Genomic DNA, 17,177 nt, shown 5'->3' on the forward strand with positions numbered 1-17,177 from the left:
CACTTATTACTTCATTAAATGGTTAATTTTTTTGATTGATAGGCCTCCCCGTTAGGGACAATGAATAATTAAGTAAAGTTTGAACTGGATTTGAAAATGGGAAGTGGAAGAAATAATGTGTAGATTTAGACCTAGTTTGCTCCCTTGAATCACTGAACGTTATAAAGTTTGAAAACAAGCTTCTTGTGCGTGTTGTAATAACTGTATTGAGACACTTCCACTATACCAGTAAACCGAAACGTTGAGAGAGAGGTTCTATTTGATCGGTTGTATCTGCTCATGACGTCGACCCATTACATCAGTGTATACTATTTACACACCGTTCTAGTCGTCGGGTTTCAGCGGTTCTTATGATCTCAGTACTAAATACACAGACACATGTTGAAAAAAAGATGTGCGCGACTGTGAGAGCTGCCAAACTGGATTTTAAACTGTATTTACATTCCACAAGACATTGCATTTGACTTTTTGGTATGATAACAAATTTAAAAAGTTGTATTTTAGTACCATTAAGAATGATTTTTGTATGTCTGTTGACGATTTCCCTGGCAAGTCTAGCACAAGGTAAGCTGTGCACTAGTTTTAAGTAAACCTTGAATGAGTTGCCTGGTTTGGCGTACATTTCACTTCCCTGTACATTTGTTGATTGCTCTAGAGACGGAGCTTTCATTTAATGATATTTAACTTAAACGATATATGAACAAATAAGTGATACATGAACATTAAGAGATACCGGTAAATGAAACCTTAAGTAATAATTAAACACATTTTGTCCGTCCCAGTCGACGAATAACGCCATTAATCCTTTCTCAAAACCTCACAAAATTTATTTTTTTAATCACACTTTCCCATACCCACTTTCGTGGCGTGTGTGTGATGTGTGTGTGTGTAAAGTGTATTACACTTATTTCATTTAATCTCAAGTTGAATTGGACTATATTGTAATCAAAGTTATAATTAGTTTTGTTTAGGAAGAAGTTTATTCAAGTTGTTTCAAGTTTTACAAGTTAAATTATAATACGCCTACAGCGGTTTAACTGTCTAACAGCAGTTTGGTGCTACAAGTCACAACCATCGACAACATCTCTCCAGCATTGAAAGTGTTGTAAAGCCAACTCTGAGTACAGATACAGAACGCAAACATCTCTAGTCTCCAGCATTGAAAGTGTTGTACAGCCAACTCTGAGTACAGATACAGAACGCAAACATCTCTAGTCTCCAGCATTGAAAGTGTTGTACAGCCAACTCTGAGTACAGATACAGAACGCAAACATCTCTAGTCTCCAGCATTGAAAGTGTTGTACAGCCAACTCTGAGTACAGATACAGAACGCAAACATCTCTAGTCTCCAGCATTGAAAGTGTTGTACAGCCAACTCTGAGTACAGATACAGAACGCAAACATCTCTAGTCTCCAGCATTGAAAGTGTTGTACAGCCAACTCTGAGTACAGATACAGAACGCAAACATCTCTAGTCTCCAGCATTGAAAGTGTTGTACAGCCAACTCTGAGTACAGATACAGAACGCAAACATCTCTAGTCTCCAGCATTGAAAGTGTTGTACAGCCAACTCTGAGTACAGATACAGAACGCAAACATCTCTAGTCTCCAGCATTGAAAGTGTTGTACAGCCAACTCTGAGTACAGATACAGAACGCAAACATCTCTAGTCTCCAGCATTGAAAGTGTTGTACAGCCAACTCTGAGTACAGATACAGAACGCAAACATCTCTAGTCTCCAGCATTGAAAGTGTTGTACAGCCAACTCTGAGTACAGATACAGAACGCAAACATCTCTAGTCTCCAGCATTGAAAGTGTTGTACAGCCAACTCTGAGTACAGATACAGAACGCAAACATCTCTAGTCTCCAGCATTGAAAGTGTTGTACAGCCAACTCTGAGTACAGATACAGAACGCAAACATCTCTAGTCTCCAGCATTGAAAGTGTTGTACAGCCAACTCTGAGTACAGATACAGAACGCAAACATCTCTAGTCTCCAGCATTGAAAGTGTTGTACAGCCAACTCTGAGTACAGATACATAACGCAAACATCTCTAGTCTCCAGCATTGAAAGTGTTGTACAGCCAACTCTGAGTACAGATACAGAACGCAAACATCTCTAGTCTCCAGCATTGAAAGTGTTGTACAGCCAACTCTGAGTACAGATACAGAACGCAAACATCTCTAGTCTCCAGCATTGAAAGTGTTGTACAGCCAACTCTGAGTACAGATACAGAACGCAAACATCTCTAGTCTCCAGCATTGAAAGTGTTGTACAGCCAACTCTGAGTACAGATACAGAACGCAAACATCTCTAGTCTCCAGCATTGAAAGTGTTGTACAGCCAACTCTGAGTACAGATACAGAACGCAAACATCTCTAGTCTCCAGCATTGAAAGTGTTGTACAGCCAACTCTGAGTACAGATACAGAACGCAAACATCTCTAGTCTCCAGCATTGAAAGTGTTGTACAGCCAACTCTGAGTACAGATACAGAACGCAAACATCTCTAGTCTCCAGCATTGAAAGTGTTGTACAGCCAACTCTGAGTACAGATACAGAACGCAAACATCTCTAGTCTCCAGCATTGAAAGTGTTGTACAGCCAACTCTGAGTACAGATACAGAACGCAAACATCTGTAGTCTCCAGCATTGAAAGTGTTGTACAGCCAACTCTGAGTACAGATACAGAACGCAAACATCTCTAGTCTCCAGCATTGAAAGTGTTGTACAGCCAACTCTGAGTACAGATACAGAACGCAAACATCTCTAGTCTCCAGCATTGAAAGTGTTGTACAGCCAACTCTGAGTACAGATACAGAACGCAAACATCTCTAGTCTCCAGCATTGAAAGTGTTGTACAGCCAACTCTGAGTACAGATACAGAACGCAAACATCTCTAGTCTCCAGTTTTGATCAGGATTAAACTTGAATAAAATTAGAACATACCCACAAGAATAGTCGACTAGGACTACAATAAAAGCATTCCTAAAATGATTAAACTTAGGCATTACAGACCAGAAGACAACTGGCGGATCTGGAAGAGGGGGAGGGGGTTTCATGAGGAGCGTTAACACAATTTGTTTAAGCAGTTAGTTAATAATTAAAATATGGTATGCTTCTTATTAATAATTACTGAAACTTATTTGAGCGTTTTCACTCAACCCTGTTCCCCCTCTCTAATGCGACCAAAATATTGAACGTAACACTGGCCCGACATGCTGACAAGGAGGACGCGAAATGTCTCATTGTTTGTTCAAGGGATAGCAAGTAAAGGAAATACACTAAGATTGAGTCAGAGAAGTAATTTGTGGAAAACATTTCAATATATTACCGATGCGATTTTATCTTTCTTTACATACTGACATTATTCTTCTGATCTTCCAACAGTCGTTAAGTTTAAATCTATGACGTGACCAAAGACGACCAGATATTAGACGTTTTCCTTCACTAGGAAGACGATAGTACAACATACAACATTGGTGTCCAAATTGGTCCGGGCATTTCTTTACAATCTGGCCCATAAATGGTAAATCATAGAGATAATGTAGACCGTATGTTGGGTTTTAATGTTTAAAAGGATGAAACCAACAGGTAGCACTGTCTACGGATGTATGGAAGTAAACTGCGATCTATTGGGCAGATGATGGTTTACCTGGGTGTCAGGTGGCCCAGCAACGAGCAGCAGCCTTTACTTTTCCCCATTTAATGTCACCTGGGTGCTTCCCGAAATTAAAAAAAAATCAGTCTTCACCAGGATTCAAACCTGGGACCCTTCGGTTTGGAAGCCAAACGCTTTATTACTCAGCCATCGCACCACATGTCTACGGATGCAGGCTTGTACATTATTTCTGGAAATTTTTTTAGATTAAATTAGTATTACAGCGTCAAATTTTTTTGAACACAACGTTCATAGAATTACTTTTATTAGAGAATATTGTAAAACCTTTAACAATCTAATACGTGTCAAAGTGACATCCATGAGGCCCTTTCGGTGGCCATACCGGCCCATTTGGGTACCGGCCCATATACCCAGTCCGCTCCTGCATTATCTCAAAATAGAGAAGTGGGTCAACTTTCTTTCCTTGCGAATTGCGATTATATGGTTTCTCACTCTTTAAACTTGGTCCGCGAGACTTTCAACAAAAATGTATTTTATTACATTCAATGTGTTTCTCCGTTCAACTCCAGCGTGTAACGATACCCGGATGTTCGGAAATGAATGCCAGTACCAATGTCATTGCGCCAACGGTTGTGAGACAAGCGGGGAATGTGTCAATGGGAAATGTGCCAAAGGGTGGTTCGGCTTTAGATGTCAATACAGTAAGTTTTTTATTTTTTATTTTTAAATTTATTTTTTTAAATACTGTTTTATCTCTTTCTCTCCGTCATTATCTTCCACCTTCTAACGGAGTTCTTCATTTTGCTCATTTGTATTATTTTCTATCCTGTTATGATTAAGCTTGAATAACTTTTAATTTGTTATCAGAAAGTGTTTTATTTGGTCTAGAATTCAAGGGGAATGCATGCTCTCTCTAAAGGACAGAAAGTTTATACAGTAAAACATTAATTTAGTTTAATGAGGTCAAATCAACGATCGTATCGTCAATTAGGAGAGAAAGATGAATATTGTGAAAACTTTATATCTACCAGTATGAGATATTTACATACATTAATTTGTATTCATAGTATTTCAGAACATATTCCTATAGCTAGTCTTAGGGCTACGTATGTAGGTAACCTACGAGTACAGAATAGGATAGGACATTGCAATGACAGTACATTGTGAGCACTTAATATTGTAAAGTCAGGGCTTAAGAGAGTGTGGACGGGTCATTGCAAGGGCGGAACATTGTGACAACAGCGCTTTGTGAAGACACAGTGGTTCGCAGACGGCAGAATGTTCCAAAAGTAAGTGTATAAGCTCCATTGATAAAATAGAAGAATTTTTTTTTTAGGAAATATAGCAGTGGATGCAACAGTGGAACCAAAGAGATATACTTCCTGGTTAACTGATGGTCTTAATGACACGTGTAACAATGATACGACCATCTCATCAGTGACACTGCTCTGGGATGAAGAGTTTCTATTTACTTGGATGACAATTGAAGTCAACAATGCTTGTGAGTTAAGGTCCATGTTTGAACAACGCCTAAATAAGCTTACTGGTTCATAACACTTGTTTTAGTCTATGATTTATGAATCAATTATTCTTTTTTTTTTCAAGCAAAACTAACTGCTTTCAAGATCTGGTTCATTGCTACTGGCAAAACTTACGAGGAGATACCATGCTCTGGTCAACGACTTGCATTAATTAATGAAAACACATTGAAAATATTTTGTGATCTTAAAGTTTTAATCGAGCAAGTGATATTGGAAGGAGAGGCTGTTTATTTTCTATGTTCTCTACATGTCAGTGGAGGTTAGAGCTTCTTCTTAAAACACTTATTAATGATAGATATTTTTTATAAACATTTCATTTTCTGAAACAAGAAACATTAAAAAAAAAATTGAAATTGATAGCAAATTTAGTACTACCCATAGACATAAATATATAGACTGGCCGATTAAAGAGTTTTATTAAATGAAAATTTGTGACTTGCAATTTTGTGTTCTTTATTATACAGTATATACAGCATTTATGAGCAGTATAAAAGTTAAGTATTCATATCTATTTCAGCCACACACCTATATATATTGTAAATAAGGAGGCAGTGTAGTTTTGTTTAATCTCTAAGAATGAAGATCAAGCAATTTTTCATAATTCGGAAACCCGAATACAATAGATATACATGTTTTCAAGTTACATGAAGTTACTTCCTTCGGCCAGTCTATATTTATTTATGTCTATGGTACTACCATAATCTCTACAATTAAAGTTAATGTCGGTGCTTACATATAGAATGAGTTGCTATGTCATGTATTCTATAAATATAGATGACTGTATTTTATTGTTAGTATACAGTATTCTGCACTCTATTTGGAAAGGCCTCATTATGTAAAAGCATCATTAAAATTCGCAATCTTTTAAAATTAGATAATTAATTGGATAGTAAGTGATGAATTGAGAACCACAAAGCAAAAGTGTGAAATATTACAAAAAATTGTGTAAGTAATGACCAGAAATAAAACCCTATTTTAATTTTGTTTAACTAGGCCTAATGATGGTATTATTTCATAGAGAATAGAACAAGGAATAATACATTCATTTGAACATGAAACAGTATTTTAAAAATTGTAAAACTTCCAGAACCAAAATTTCTATAGATAAATAGAAATTCCAAATTTAAACAAGGTTACAAAGAAAGTTTGTGTGGAAACACAAACTCAAAATCGGCCCCCAAAGTGGTCCACCCAGGCAAGCTTCAATATTTTCAGAAAGAACATCCAAATGAAATTATATCAAAGACAAATGAGAGATAAGAATGGAGAAAGAAGGTTGACAGATCTTGTGTAGTGCCCCAACGGTCCAGCAGATCAAAGGATAGGTGCAAGTGAATGCAAAGTTAGATGTGAACCTGGCCTAACTAGTTCCCCTTTCAGACCTTGTGGTCTATAGGGCAGATGATTTAAAGTTCATCTGTTTTTTTTTTGGCCTACGGTTAACGAGGGTGTCATGTAGCCAGCACAACTACCAACCGCCTTTACTTTTCCCCAACCAATGTCAGGTAGACATTAGAGCTGGGTGGACTCAGAGGCGCCCAAAGATTCCAAAGTTGAAAATCCCAGTCTTCTCCAGGATTCGAGCCCGGGACCCCCGGTTAGGAAGCCAGGCGCGTTACCACTCAGCTACCGCGCCTCTCCTGGCCTAACTGAAAAAAAAAAAAAAAGGCTTCTACGCATTTTAAAAATTGTTCACGAAAATGAAGTTTAGAAGATTGGTATTCGTTTTAATTTAGGTCTAACTTATAATGCATACTAATTAGCTTTTTCTCTTTAAAAACTGCATAACTGATTTTAAAAATTAGATTTTTCGCTTTCAGAAAAAAAAGTTGCCGTTGCATCAGAACTTTGAATTGTCTAAAATATTGTGATGTCGGATTTTCAATATATTTTCTAGTTTACGAGATCTAAACCGGACGGACGGACAGACGGACAGACATTTCGCACAAAACTAATAGCGTCTTTTCCCCTTTCGGGGGCCGCTAAAAATGTAGGGAACAACTGTCATGCATATCATTAAAGGTTCAAAGGTAAACTTCTGATTGCCTAACTACACGGACACATTCAAAGAACACAGAAAATATGACTCAATTCCTTATTTTTTTTATTTTTTTACACTTAGTAAAATATTTATATCAACTCACTATGTCTGTCTGTCCGTCCGTCTGTCTGGTAAAGGTTTCAACATGTTTTTTCTCCCATTTCCAATTATCGGATCAAGTTAGAACGTTGTAGAATTACTCGTTAAACCTTCAATAAAAAAAAAGAAATTAAACAATTAGTTAATTGTTGGTGATTGATTATTTTTTCACCCATTCCCCATTCTCGGATTAAGTTGAAATTTTGAATAATTATTCATAGTCGATAAAAATACACAAATCAATCCGAAAATTAACCAGTTACTTAATCATTTAGTACTAATTTATATAACAGGAAGGAAGATAAACTCCGTAATTTAAGATGAATGGCAGTACTTAGTGGTTCCTTCTCTTAGATAGAACTTTGTTTTATAAAAGTATTCTTGTTTCTATTGTTTGTTTCTAATTTGTGAACTAATTCTAAGGCAGGAATGTTGCGCTGAAACAAGAAACCAATCAGACGACGACATATTACTCGAATGAAAGCTACGGGTCTCAATTTGCAGTGGATGGTGACCTCAACACCAATGCAAAGATACAGGGATGCAGTCATACAGCTGTTAATGACACTGCCCCCTGTTGGACGGTCAGTTTTGATGGACCACGACGTGTAGATACATTTGTTATTTATAATAGAAGTACGTGGCTTATGTTAATGATATAGTTTTTGAAATTTTTTTAGTGGGGTGGATTTTTCTCCAGGACGCCGATAGCCTTTTGACCTTTTTCCATAGATGATTTCTGGGTGTCCTCGCTTAATAAGGAAAAATTAAAACTTGGACCCGGTCTAGTTCACTGGCAACTCATCACGACACTTGACCTACTTCTTAGTGATTACAACTAGTGTGTGTGCGTCTTCCCAACGTATTGTGTTATTGTATGGCTGCAGGTCTTTAGTTCTAATAAAGGCTTGCAAAATGTAAAATCATGTGCATGCAGTATACTCCTCTATGCAGAGCCACCCACATTATAATAAGAATAATTAAGTTACATTTTAATTGTTACGCAGTTTGGAACGTCCAATTAGTTCAAACACTTTCCTTAAAAGTGACTGTCAATAGTTTCATCACTCGCTTAAACAGAAAAGGTGTGGAAGAAAGGGGTGGGTGCTTTGGCATTTTTCATAGTCCTAGTGGTTTATGCAAGGCGATAAATGGTTGGCAACGCCTGCATGCTTTCTTAACGTTTCCAGACTTAACACTTGAGTTTTTAAGGCAAGTACAGTGAATCCACACAACGACAGGTTGAACGACAACTCGAAGTTACGACGGGCTTTTGCGAATAACCATTTACTTAGTTTAATATATATATAGCTTTTATATAGCGCTACTTTCATGCTTATAGCATGCTCAGAGCGCTTTGGTCCAATCTCATTTGGGGTCCAGTGGGCAGTGGGGGGGGGGGGGGGGTATCTAGGAGTTGGTTGCCTTTAGGCACTCAGTAAACACAACTCTGCCCGAGTCGGGTGTCGAACCTCGAGCCCCCTTCTAGGTAGCAAAGCCAAGCCAGGTTCAAGCGCACTTAGCCCATCCATAGTCGGGACTGAAGCAGGCCATAGAGGAGATTAGTTAGCTCTAGCACATACGAAAGTTTGTTGTTTTTTTTTAGCTTCTATAGTTATTTAGTAACACTTCACACTTATAATAAATGAAAGGCTGGTAAGGAGTTGTGATTGACTCAAGAGTCAATGTCATCCTGAAATTATGCACGGGTCGTTTCTGTACATCTAGACTCTATTAATGCAAAGAAAATCTCCAGATATTATAAGATCCATAGTTTTACTTTGATGTTTTTCTAAAGGAATGTAAAAACTGTTATAATTACTATTTTTTTTTAGACAATATTGAGAATGCTATATCCCTGGTATTTAAGTGTTATATTACTGATCGCATGTCTATGTTTAGGAGATGACCAGCCAGAACGTCTCAAACATTTCCAACTTAAAGCAGAGAATGAACACAGTCAGAGTGTATTCTCTTACCGGGACTCTCTGGACCACTTCCTCTACATCTACAGAGTGAACATTCTAGAACATCTTTCCATAAAATCTGTTACCATCTGCCAGAATGAGACAGACACACCCTTCGTTACACTTTGCGAAGTGGAGGCTTATGGCGGTATTACCAAAACAATAGAGAAATGTATTTAATTTCTGTAGTAAATGTAAATCTTTATTGACCCTTGAAAGGGGAGAAGCCATTGTTATTTTTTGTTGTCTGACACTCCATCTGAACCGTTTCTACCTCGAAGACTTAAAGTGCTATTAAAAATAATAATTCATTATATATTGTACCGTGATGTAAAATTGTAGCAACTGGAAATACTTTTGTTGTTTTGTGTTTTTTTTTTTGTGAAAAAAAGTAACTTAAAATAAACTTTTGTGTCAATCCATTCCTTCTTTATGAGGCTAAAGTTTATTGTGTGTTTCCTTCTATTTATTGCTTGCGATGCTGGACAACTGCAATGAGTCTTTCCAGTCAGCTTTACACAATCAAGACAAATTATCTTCAAATGTTAAAAAAAAGCTTGTAAACATTTTCAATATTTGATGCAGATGTCTATGTAAGTTTTCTTGACGTCTTGTGTCTCCAACTGTCTGTTTCAGAGGCCATCTGCTTCTTGCTTATTTCCTTTACGCCAGTTCAAAATGGCACCCTTACAGCGCTTACAAGGGACACCTGTTAATTAAATAGCCTCCTTTGGCATGCGGCTCCTCTCCCCACATGTGTCCGACTACTACATTTAACTCCAGGTCTGAGTTATTAAAACATTATCGACCTATTATTACGTTCTACTTAACATATCAATAAATAATCAATCACTATCACGCAACTTTTTCATAGCGGTACGGGCGGAGACGCTACAGTAAATGGAAGGATTAAAACCTAAGTAGCTCCCCACGAGATCAGTTCCTAGGTACGCGAAGAGATCCCTAGTGCACTGGTGGGTGGTCAGTTAGTCCTAAAACGGGTTTGATCTTGATGAGCACACATAGAAATCAAGTTAATATTCAATAATTTATTATTCAATGAAACAAAAAATTAAAAACATTCAGGATTCAGAATCGAAACAATACAGACACAACAAATAAAATGTTTACAAAATCCTTTAAAAAAAACAAAGCTCATCTAAGGGGAAGAACCCTGCACTTACAACTATATGCCTATCGTTCAGTAATGTAGAAGTTATTTCCATTATTGGATATCAAACAAAATATTTAATGACCAATAATTTAATTGACTAATTGGTTAATTGTTAGGTCCAATAAATAATTGTTTAAACGTGATCGGAGAATGCGTGTGGGAGAAATAAAGTGTACAATTATTTAAAGGGACCAAACCCTACATATCTGTGAACACTGAAGAATTAATTTCCCTTGTCGGTATCAAACAAAATAATTAATTACCAGTAGTTTATTTTTTCTTTAATTCATGTCTTGTCTCTGCCAATTAATATTTGTTCAAAGTTTCAACTTGATCCGAGAATGGGCGTGAGAGAATAAAAAGTGACGACAGTGTGAGTTAAAATAGGCTTTGTAACAAAAACACTGAAAGTATAAAGGTAATCTCTTAATAACATTGTCATTTTGTCAATACTCCAACTCAAATAATTGTTTATGTTCACACCCAGAATGTCTACCTGGCTCTTGGGGTTTGAACTGTTCCAACAAGTGTCCTCGTTCATGCCCTAACTCCTGTGACAGAGAGTATGGAACATGCAACGCCATCTGTGTCGGATCTAGTGACCCACCTGATTGTACTAGAGGTAAGAAGGGTCGTGGGATCAACTCTCGGATCAACCATTTTTACTGTCTTAAATTATAGGTAGCCCGCCGTTAATCTATTTATTGTCAAAAGAAAAGATAACAGATCATTAAGTAAATAGGATCACTAATGAAACATATTATATATATATTCCAAATCAAGGCTTCTGCCAAAATCTTCCATTAAAACAGAAGATAGATAAAATAAGTGAAAAAAACTGTACGCTTGTTTCAAAATGAATGTTATGATTGGCTGCTTTTACTATGAGGAGCTTACAAAACTTTTTCCAATTATCGTTGGTGTTGTTTGCTTACAATACGTTTCGTTGTTGGAGGACTTTTTCCTTCCATGATATAAAAATTATATTACTATCCACTCTCCATAAGATTTTTGCCTCTAAATTTCCTGTAATTTATTTTAGCATGCGCTGTTACAACTTACGGCATGAATTGTTCCCAAAGCTGCAGTGATTCCTGCTTAAAGAGCTACTGTCATCCTGAAAATGGAAGTTGTGTGAGTCAGCGAGTCAGCGATTTAGAAAATCACTTGAAAGGTAAAGTGTTACAAAAAAAATATTCTTTTGTAAAATGCTGTCAAAAAGACTAATCATAATAATCATTAATAATGAGTGAATGTAGTGTTTTACATAACTACGCGAGTCCCAGTTGCGACCTGCATATTTTCCACATCTGATGTAGAAAAATGCGTTGTCCACGGGGGCTCTTTGTAAGTTTTTTTACTTCTTGTGTCCCGAGGCCTGCTTAAGAGGTCTCTGTCTCTTTTCAATGCCATCTGCTGCTTGCTACTTTCTGTATCAGTGAGGTCCAAAAATGGCGCTTGAGTTTGACAGCGCTTACGAGAGACACCTGTTACATAGTCCTCTCATAAGCTCCGCTCATCAATACATGTCTCCTTTGGCATGCTTTTCCCTCCCTCCCATAAATGTCCATCACACTGTGAATCGTTCATTGTAATTATATGTGGGTTTTTTTTATACCTTCACTTGTATGGAAATATGTAAATGTGCTCATCGCTTGATAGAAAAAAACAAACACCTGAAAACATTTGGGTCTTTTATTCACATTTTCCCACTACGTTTTGTATCCCTCCACAGGAAGCTCCAGCGCTGACAGTCTTTCAACTGGAATTGGCATCGGTATAGGAGCAAGCTGTTGTCTGTTTCTAATTATACTTTTCATCATTATCGTGGTATTTAAGAAAAGAAAACGAGTTCCTCCCATACCAACAATCAGACCACCAAGAGGTTATGACGATGTAGATCTGTCTACTCCAGAGGAATATAACTATGAGACAGTACACCAGCAAGGTAAAACTTCTGAGAGTCATTTCGTTTGTGTTCCAAGATAACGTAGTAACAAATACTAGCCTGAACTCAGAAGTGAATGTATTCGAATAGTTTTATAAATCATATAGTATTGAAGTTTTTGTCTTCTGGCATGTCATTGAGTTGTGCTACACTTATATTGACCTAGTAACTAGAGCAATCAGGGAGATAACTAAGGAAAAATAACTGGTTTAGTAGGAGAAACTTAAAACATTAAATGCTGGAAACAAATGTGTGCACACCAGGGCTGGAAACAAAATACTAAACACATGATGAAGTAAAACTTTTAGCTTTTGTCAAATTGAATACGTCATGGGACATGTAACTTTATAATACAGTGGCCTCATTTGACTTTAAGGTATTTGGGGATTACAATCCTGTTTAGCTTTGTCCTTCCCCCTCTCCCTGCAGTACTTATTGGATTCAGCATTAAGATCTATCTTGTCAAACAGATATCTATTTACAGCCCCCTCTCCTTAGAGTAGGCCTACTTATTGGATTCAGCATTAAGATCTATCTTGTCAAACATATATCTATTCACAGACACCTCTCTCTATAGTATTTATTGGATTCAGCATTAAGATCTATCTTGTCATATATCTATTCACAGCCACCTCTTTGTATAGTATTTAATGGATTCAGCATTAAGATCTATCTTGTCAAACAGATATCTATTCACAGACACCTCTCTCTATAGTATTTATTGGATTCAGCATTAAGATCTATCTTGTCATATATCTATTCACAGACACCTCTCTCTATAGTATTTATTGGATTCAGCATTAAGATCTATCTTGTCAAACAGATATCTATTCACAGGGCCAAATTTATTAGGTTTGGAGGCTCTGGGGCAATGAATGACCGGAGGCTCTGGGGCAATGAATGACAGGAGGCGCTTAAATATTTTTTAAAATAAAAAGAAACATTTTTTTGTCAAGTCTATAAAAAGTTTATTGCGGACAAAAAATATAAATATTTCAATAAAGAATGTAGTCATTTGTTAAAGCCAAATAAAATTGAATAAAAATAAATAAACGCATTAACAGATGGAACTTTTTGTACATTTAGCAACTGGGATTAATCACTTTTATACTAAGTAGGGTTAGCTTAGACACCCGGCTTTTGTCCCCAAGCCATTCGGAGCCTATTTTTATATTTTTTTTTAAATGAGATGCTCTATAGTGCAATTCATGACCCTAAAAACTAAGTTCATTCTTAATATTAGTTCAATGTTCAGGAAGGTAGCTCTGAAATCTAATAACAGTTGGAGATTACCTACTAAGAACACGCTCTAGGAAAAAACTTCTTAACCAAAACAACCATAAGATTTAAAGTATTGTTGGTGAAAATGAGAAAGTGCTTATAAAAAACATAAATTGCTGACCAATGAAATTGGCATATTGTTTTTTTAAACATTAATTCTGGTGTGGCCCCTGTCTCTTGGGGATGCTTTCCCCCCTGTCTCTGCAGTGTGTAATGAACATTTATTCAACATTACAGACCTGAAGAAAACAAGTTCAGATGCTAGAGATGATACAACAAACATGTCCCAACAGAAGGAAACAAATATCAACCTTTATGTTAATACCAACTGGCCTGCCACACACAAAGATTAAATTTAATGCAAGACAACCACCTCATTACAATCAATGAGAACTTGTTATTAACAATATTTAATGCCTTGCTGTATATTCTATGAATAAACATGTCAAATAATAAAAACTAATGTTGATTACAGACTGTTTAATTATTAATAATCTATATCACTTTTTCAATCTCTAGGAGTTCATAACACAACTCTTAGAGAATAGTTATCACTCTTGTCACTATAGCTAGTCAAGTGGATAGGCCTTTTGTATCATTAAAAAAAATGAAATTGTTATAACAATAGTAAAATAAATTTAAAAAAAAAACAAAGGACAATGATTTGAAAATTTTATTCATATTTGTTTACACTTTTGTAGATGCCAAATCAATGGGCAAAAATCAGCCATTAAGGGAAAAAAAGATGGCGGGGAAGATAATGAGCCTGTTAGTGATGCATCTAATAAAATAGTGCAACGTTAACAAATGTACATTTATATAAACTGAACTCAGTATAACATCAAGTCTCATTTAAAAAGTCAATGGAACATTTCTTAATTTAGTAGAATACCACTTAAGAGCAAAGTCCAATATACATTACAACACTTCAAAATCTTTCTTACAGAAAATTGTCAGAACAATTAGATACATTTGAAAATGAATATTATGATTCCAACTTTCCAACAAAACCATGTGTGCAGTCAAGGTTGGAGAAGAGCTTATACAATTTACTTTTTGAACTTGCATTTTGTAAGCACACTACGTAGTTCAGTGCACTATTAACCAATCTCACACTATCATGTACATAGTTCAGTGCACTATTAACCAATCTCTTAGTGAACTAGTGAGAGGAAAGGGGTATACAGGAGATTTTCATGCTGCCTTTAGGCACTCAGCAAACACAGATTACCTCTGGTTGTGTGATGACTTGAGCCCCCCCCCCCCTTATAGGCAGCCAAACCCTCTTGATAGTTAGCCAAGCTGTTTAAGCCTCTAAGCCACACATCCCACTTATTAATTACTTACAATTAATAGTTAAGCAATATTATATGATTGAATGGACAATTGTATTCAAAATTAATACTTTTTTAAAATTCAGCAGAATAGTCTTAAAAGAACACTTTATTTCTCATCTAGCTAACTGTTAGAGGCTAAACCAATTTTGATAATTTACTAAAAGGAAAAAAAAAAGACACTTTATGATCATCAAAAGTGTCAGCAAGTAACTTACAAAGAAAGCTGAGAAAAGAAAATGAGTATAACAAAGAAGCTTCAATTCTTGACATGTACTTCCGTTATATATGTATACATATACTGTTTACCAATGACAGATTTTTAGATGAAGGGATAAAAATCAAATTATCACTTTTACAGAAACCTTTGAGTATCATAAAGTGAATCAATAAAAAAGTAGAAAATTGAGAGCAGATTTACTTCTTTAATCCTCAATCTCTTTTAAAGAGCAGTGTGTGTTTCTGAAATAACAGTTAAGTTCTCTGTGTACTGGCTGAGGATATCAAACAGTGCTTTATACTGCTCCTGAAATATATTTTAGTTAAAATAAAACTCTTGATTAGTGAGTATAACATATCAAATATTATCATTTAATTTTTAACGACTAATTAATTAATAATAAATGTTAAAATACAAGAAAAGTAATAATTTTTTCACCAATTGAAAAGGTGCTGGTATGTGGTATAGAAAGAATAGAAAGAATAGATGACATATTGATTGATGAATGATTAGATGAAAACTAATTTTAGATACTTAAATAATTTTAAATCTCTATTAAATCAAATCATTGTAGAGTATAGATGTGATATCAATGAGACATCATAAAGAACCAGATATAAGCAAGTAACAAAACCTAACTTACCAATGTTGATATGGCCTGTGGTCTGACAGTCTTTATCAAACCAACTCTAATGGGTATACTACACAAAGTATCATTGTCCAGTCTATCCAGCAGATCATGTAAAACAGAGATCAAGCCACTGTAGGTAGCACCATTTCTAGAATACACAACAAGACTGCAAATTATTGCAACATAAAAATAAAAAAAACATAAATAGACATAAAATCTCTTTTGGATCTATCTTAGTAAGCCACTGTCCAGATTTATTTGTTTAAAGTTCTATACAATGTAATAATAGTTAAACTCAAAGAACAGGGAGTTGCTAATTCTTATCTTATCTTATATAATACAGACGTTTATTCAAAAAAGATGATAATTACTTCCTACATGTCATGCATTCAGTCATGCATGTTAACCAATGACTTAAATTCTGCCAAGTCACTGGTTTTCCTGGCTAGCTCAGGCAACCCATTCCATGTTCTAATAGCACTAGGGAAGAAGGAGTATTTGTACAAACTTGTCCTAGCATATGGGATGAGGAATGTGCCTTCCACTAATCTGTTATCTATATAGATCTATCAGTCAAATTCAATAAAGGCTAGATCTATCAATCAGATTCAATACAGGCTAAGTCGTTGTCTGCTGAGGAGGGAGATAAGGGATCAGACAAGTGGTGATTTGATTTGGTACATTTTAGGAGAGTCCACCCTGGCCTTCATATAAGAGAAGGAACCTACCACATTGTGAGTTGTGTCTCACAAAAGACCGGTGTGAATAAATGATCACCTTGTAGTTGGGAGCTTACTGACAGAAAGGTTGGTGAGGAGGCAATGCCCCATCCTGATGGCCACGGGATAAAATCCTTTCCCGGATCAAAGGTTCATAAAAGAGATTTATCTTGAACCTTTTAAACACTTCAAAGAGGAAGTGGAGGTTTATTTTTAATCTCTATTTTTGTAAACTTTTGACATATTTTTAATCCATCTCTTTTGAATGTAAGTTACTTTTTTTTATGGTTACCATGGTGTTTCTATGGAGTGTTTCTTTTGTTTCATTTTCTTTCAAGATTGCTTTTATTATACATTACTTTGGTATATTTAAAATCTAAGACAAGTCACACCATTTTTGTAATTCCTGTGCATTGACTTTTTCCTTAAACTTAATCATAATAAAATACAATGGGTCATACACTTTGCCTGCATAAGACATTTGTCAAAGACAATGACATCACTTTTCTTGGTGATCAGATAAATAGGCAATGGGATTTGTTCATGATGTAAGCTATCTACACAAACGTCTAAAGGTAACTTGGGTAAAGAAGACTAA

The 17,177-nt window shown here is 35.9% G+C and overlaps 2 protein-coding genes across 4 annotated transcripts in view; one reads left to right on the forward strand and one right to left on the reverse strand.

Moving 5' to 3' along the window:
* The first annotated feature begins 77 nt into the window (after nucleotides 1–77).
* LOC106066944 (uncharacterized) lies at nucleotides 78–14,134 on the forward strand. Of its 3 annotated transcripts, none has more exons than XM_056028860.1 (10): nucleotides 90–564; nucleotides 4,194–4,325; nucleotides 4,961–5,125; nucleotides 5,230–5,424; nucleotides 7,729–7,941; nucleotides 9,208–9,420; nucleotides 10,934–11,068; nucleotides 11,489–11,620; nucleotides 12,182–12,394; nucleotides 13,913–14,134. In XM_056028860.1, the coding sequence occupies exons 1-10, from the start codon at nucleotides 474–476 to the stop codon at nucleotides 14,026–14,028; spliced, it is 1,605 nt and encodes a 534-aa protein (XP_055884835.1). In that variant the 5' UTR covers nucleotides 90–473; the 3' UTR covers nucleotides 14,029–14,134. The 3 variants fall into 3 exon arrangements, with proteins under 3 accessions (XP_055884837.1, XP_055884835.1, XP_055884836.1); XM_056028861.1 differs by having other exon boundaries at nucleotides 92–471; XM_056028862.1 differs by lacking the exon at nucleotides 4,961–5,125 and having other exon boundaries at nucleotides 78–564.
* A 96-nt stretch (nucleotides 14,135–14,230) lies between these two features.
* Nucleotides 14,231–17,177, reverse strand: part of LOC106078339 (uncharacterized) — a 64,993-nt gene continuing 62,046 nt past the window's right edge. Inside the window, exons 49-50 of the mRNA XM_056028846.1 lie at nucleotides 15,873–16,008; nucleotides 14,231–15,535 (exon numbers count right to left, since the gene is read on the reverse strand). Coding sequence (XP_055884821.1) covers nucleotides 15,452–15,535; nucleotides 15,873–16,008 — 220 coding nt within the window. The 3' untranslated portion in view covers nucleotides 14,231–15,451. The remainder of the gene's footprint in view (nucleotides 15,536–15,872; nucleotides 16,009–17,177) is intronic.

Source organism: Biomphalaria glabrata, chromosome 5, assembly GCF_947242115.1.
Source record: "Biomphalaria glabrata chromosome 5, xgBioGlab47.1, whole genome shotgun sequence".
In the NCBI taxonomy this organism is placed as follows: Eukaryota; Metazoa; Mollusca; class Gastropoda; family Planorbidae; genus Biomphalaria; species Biomphalaria glabrata.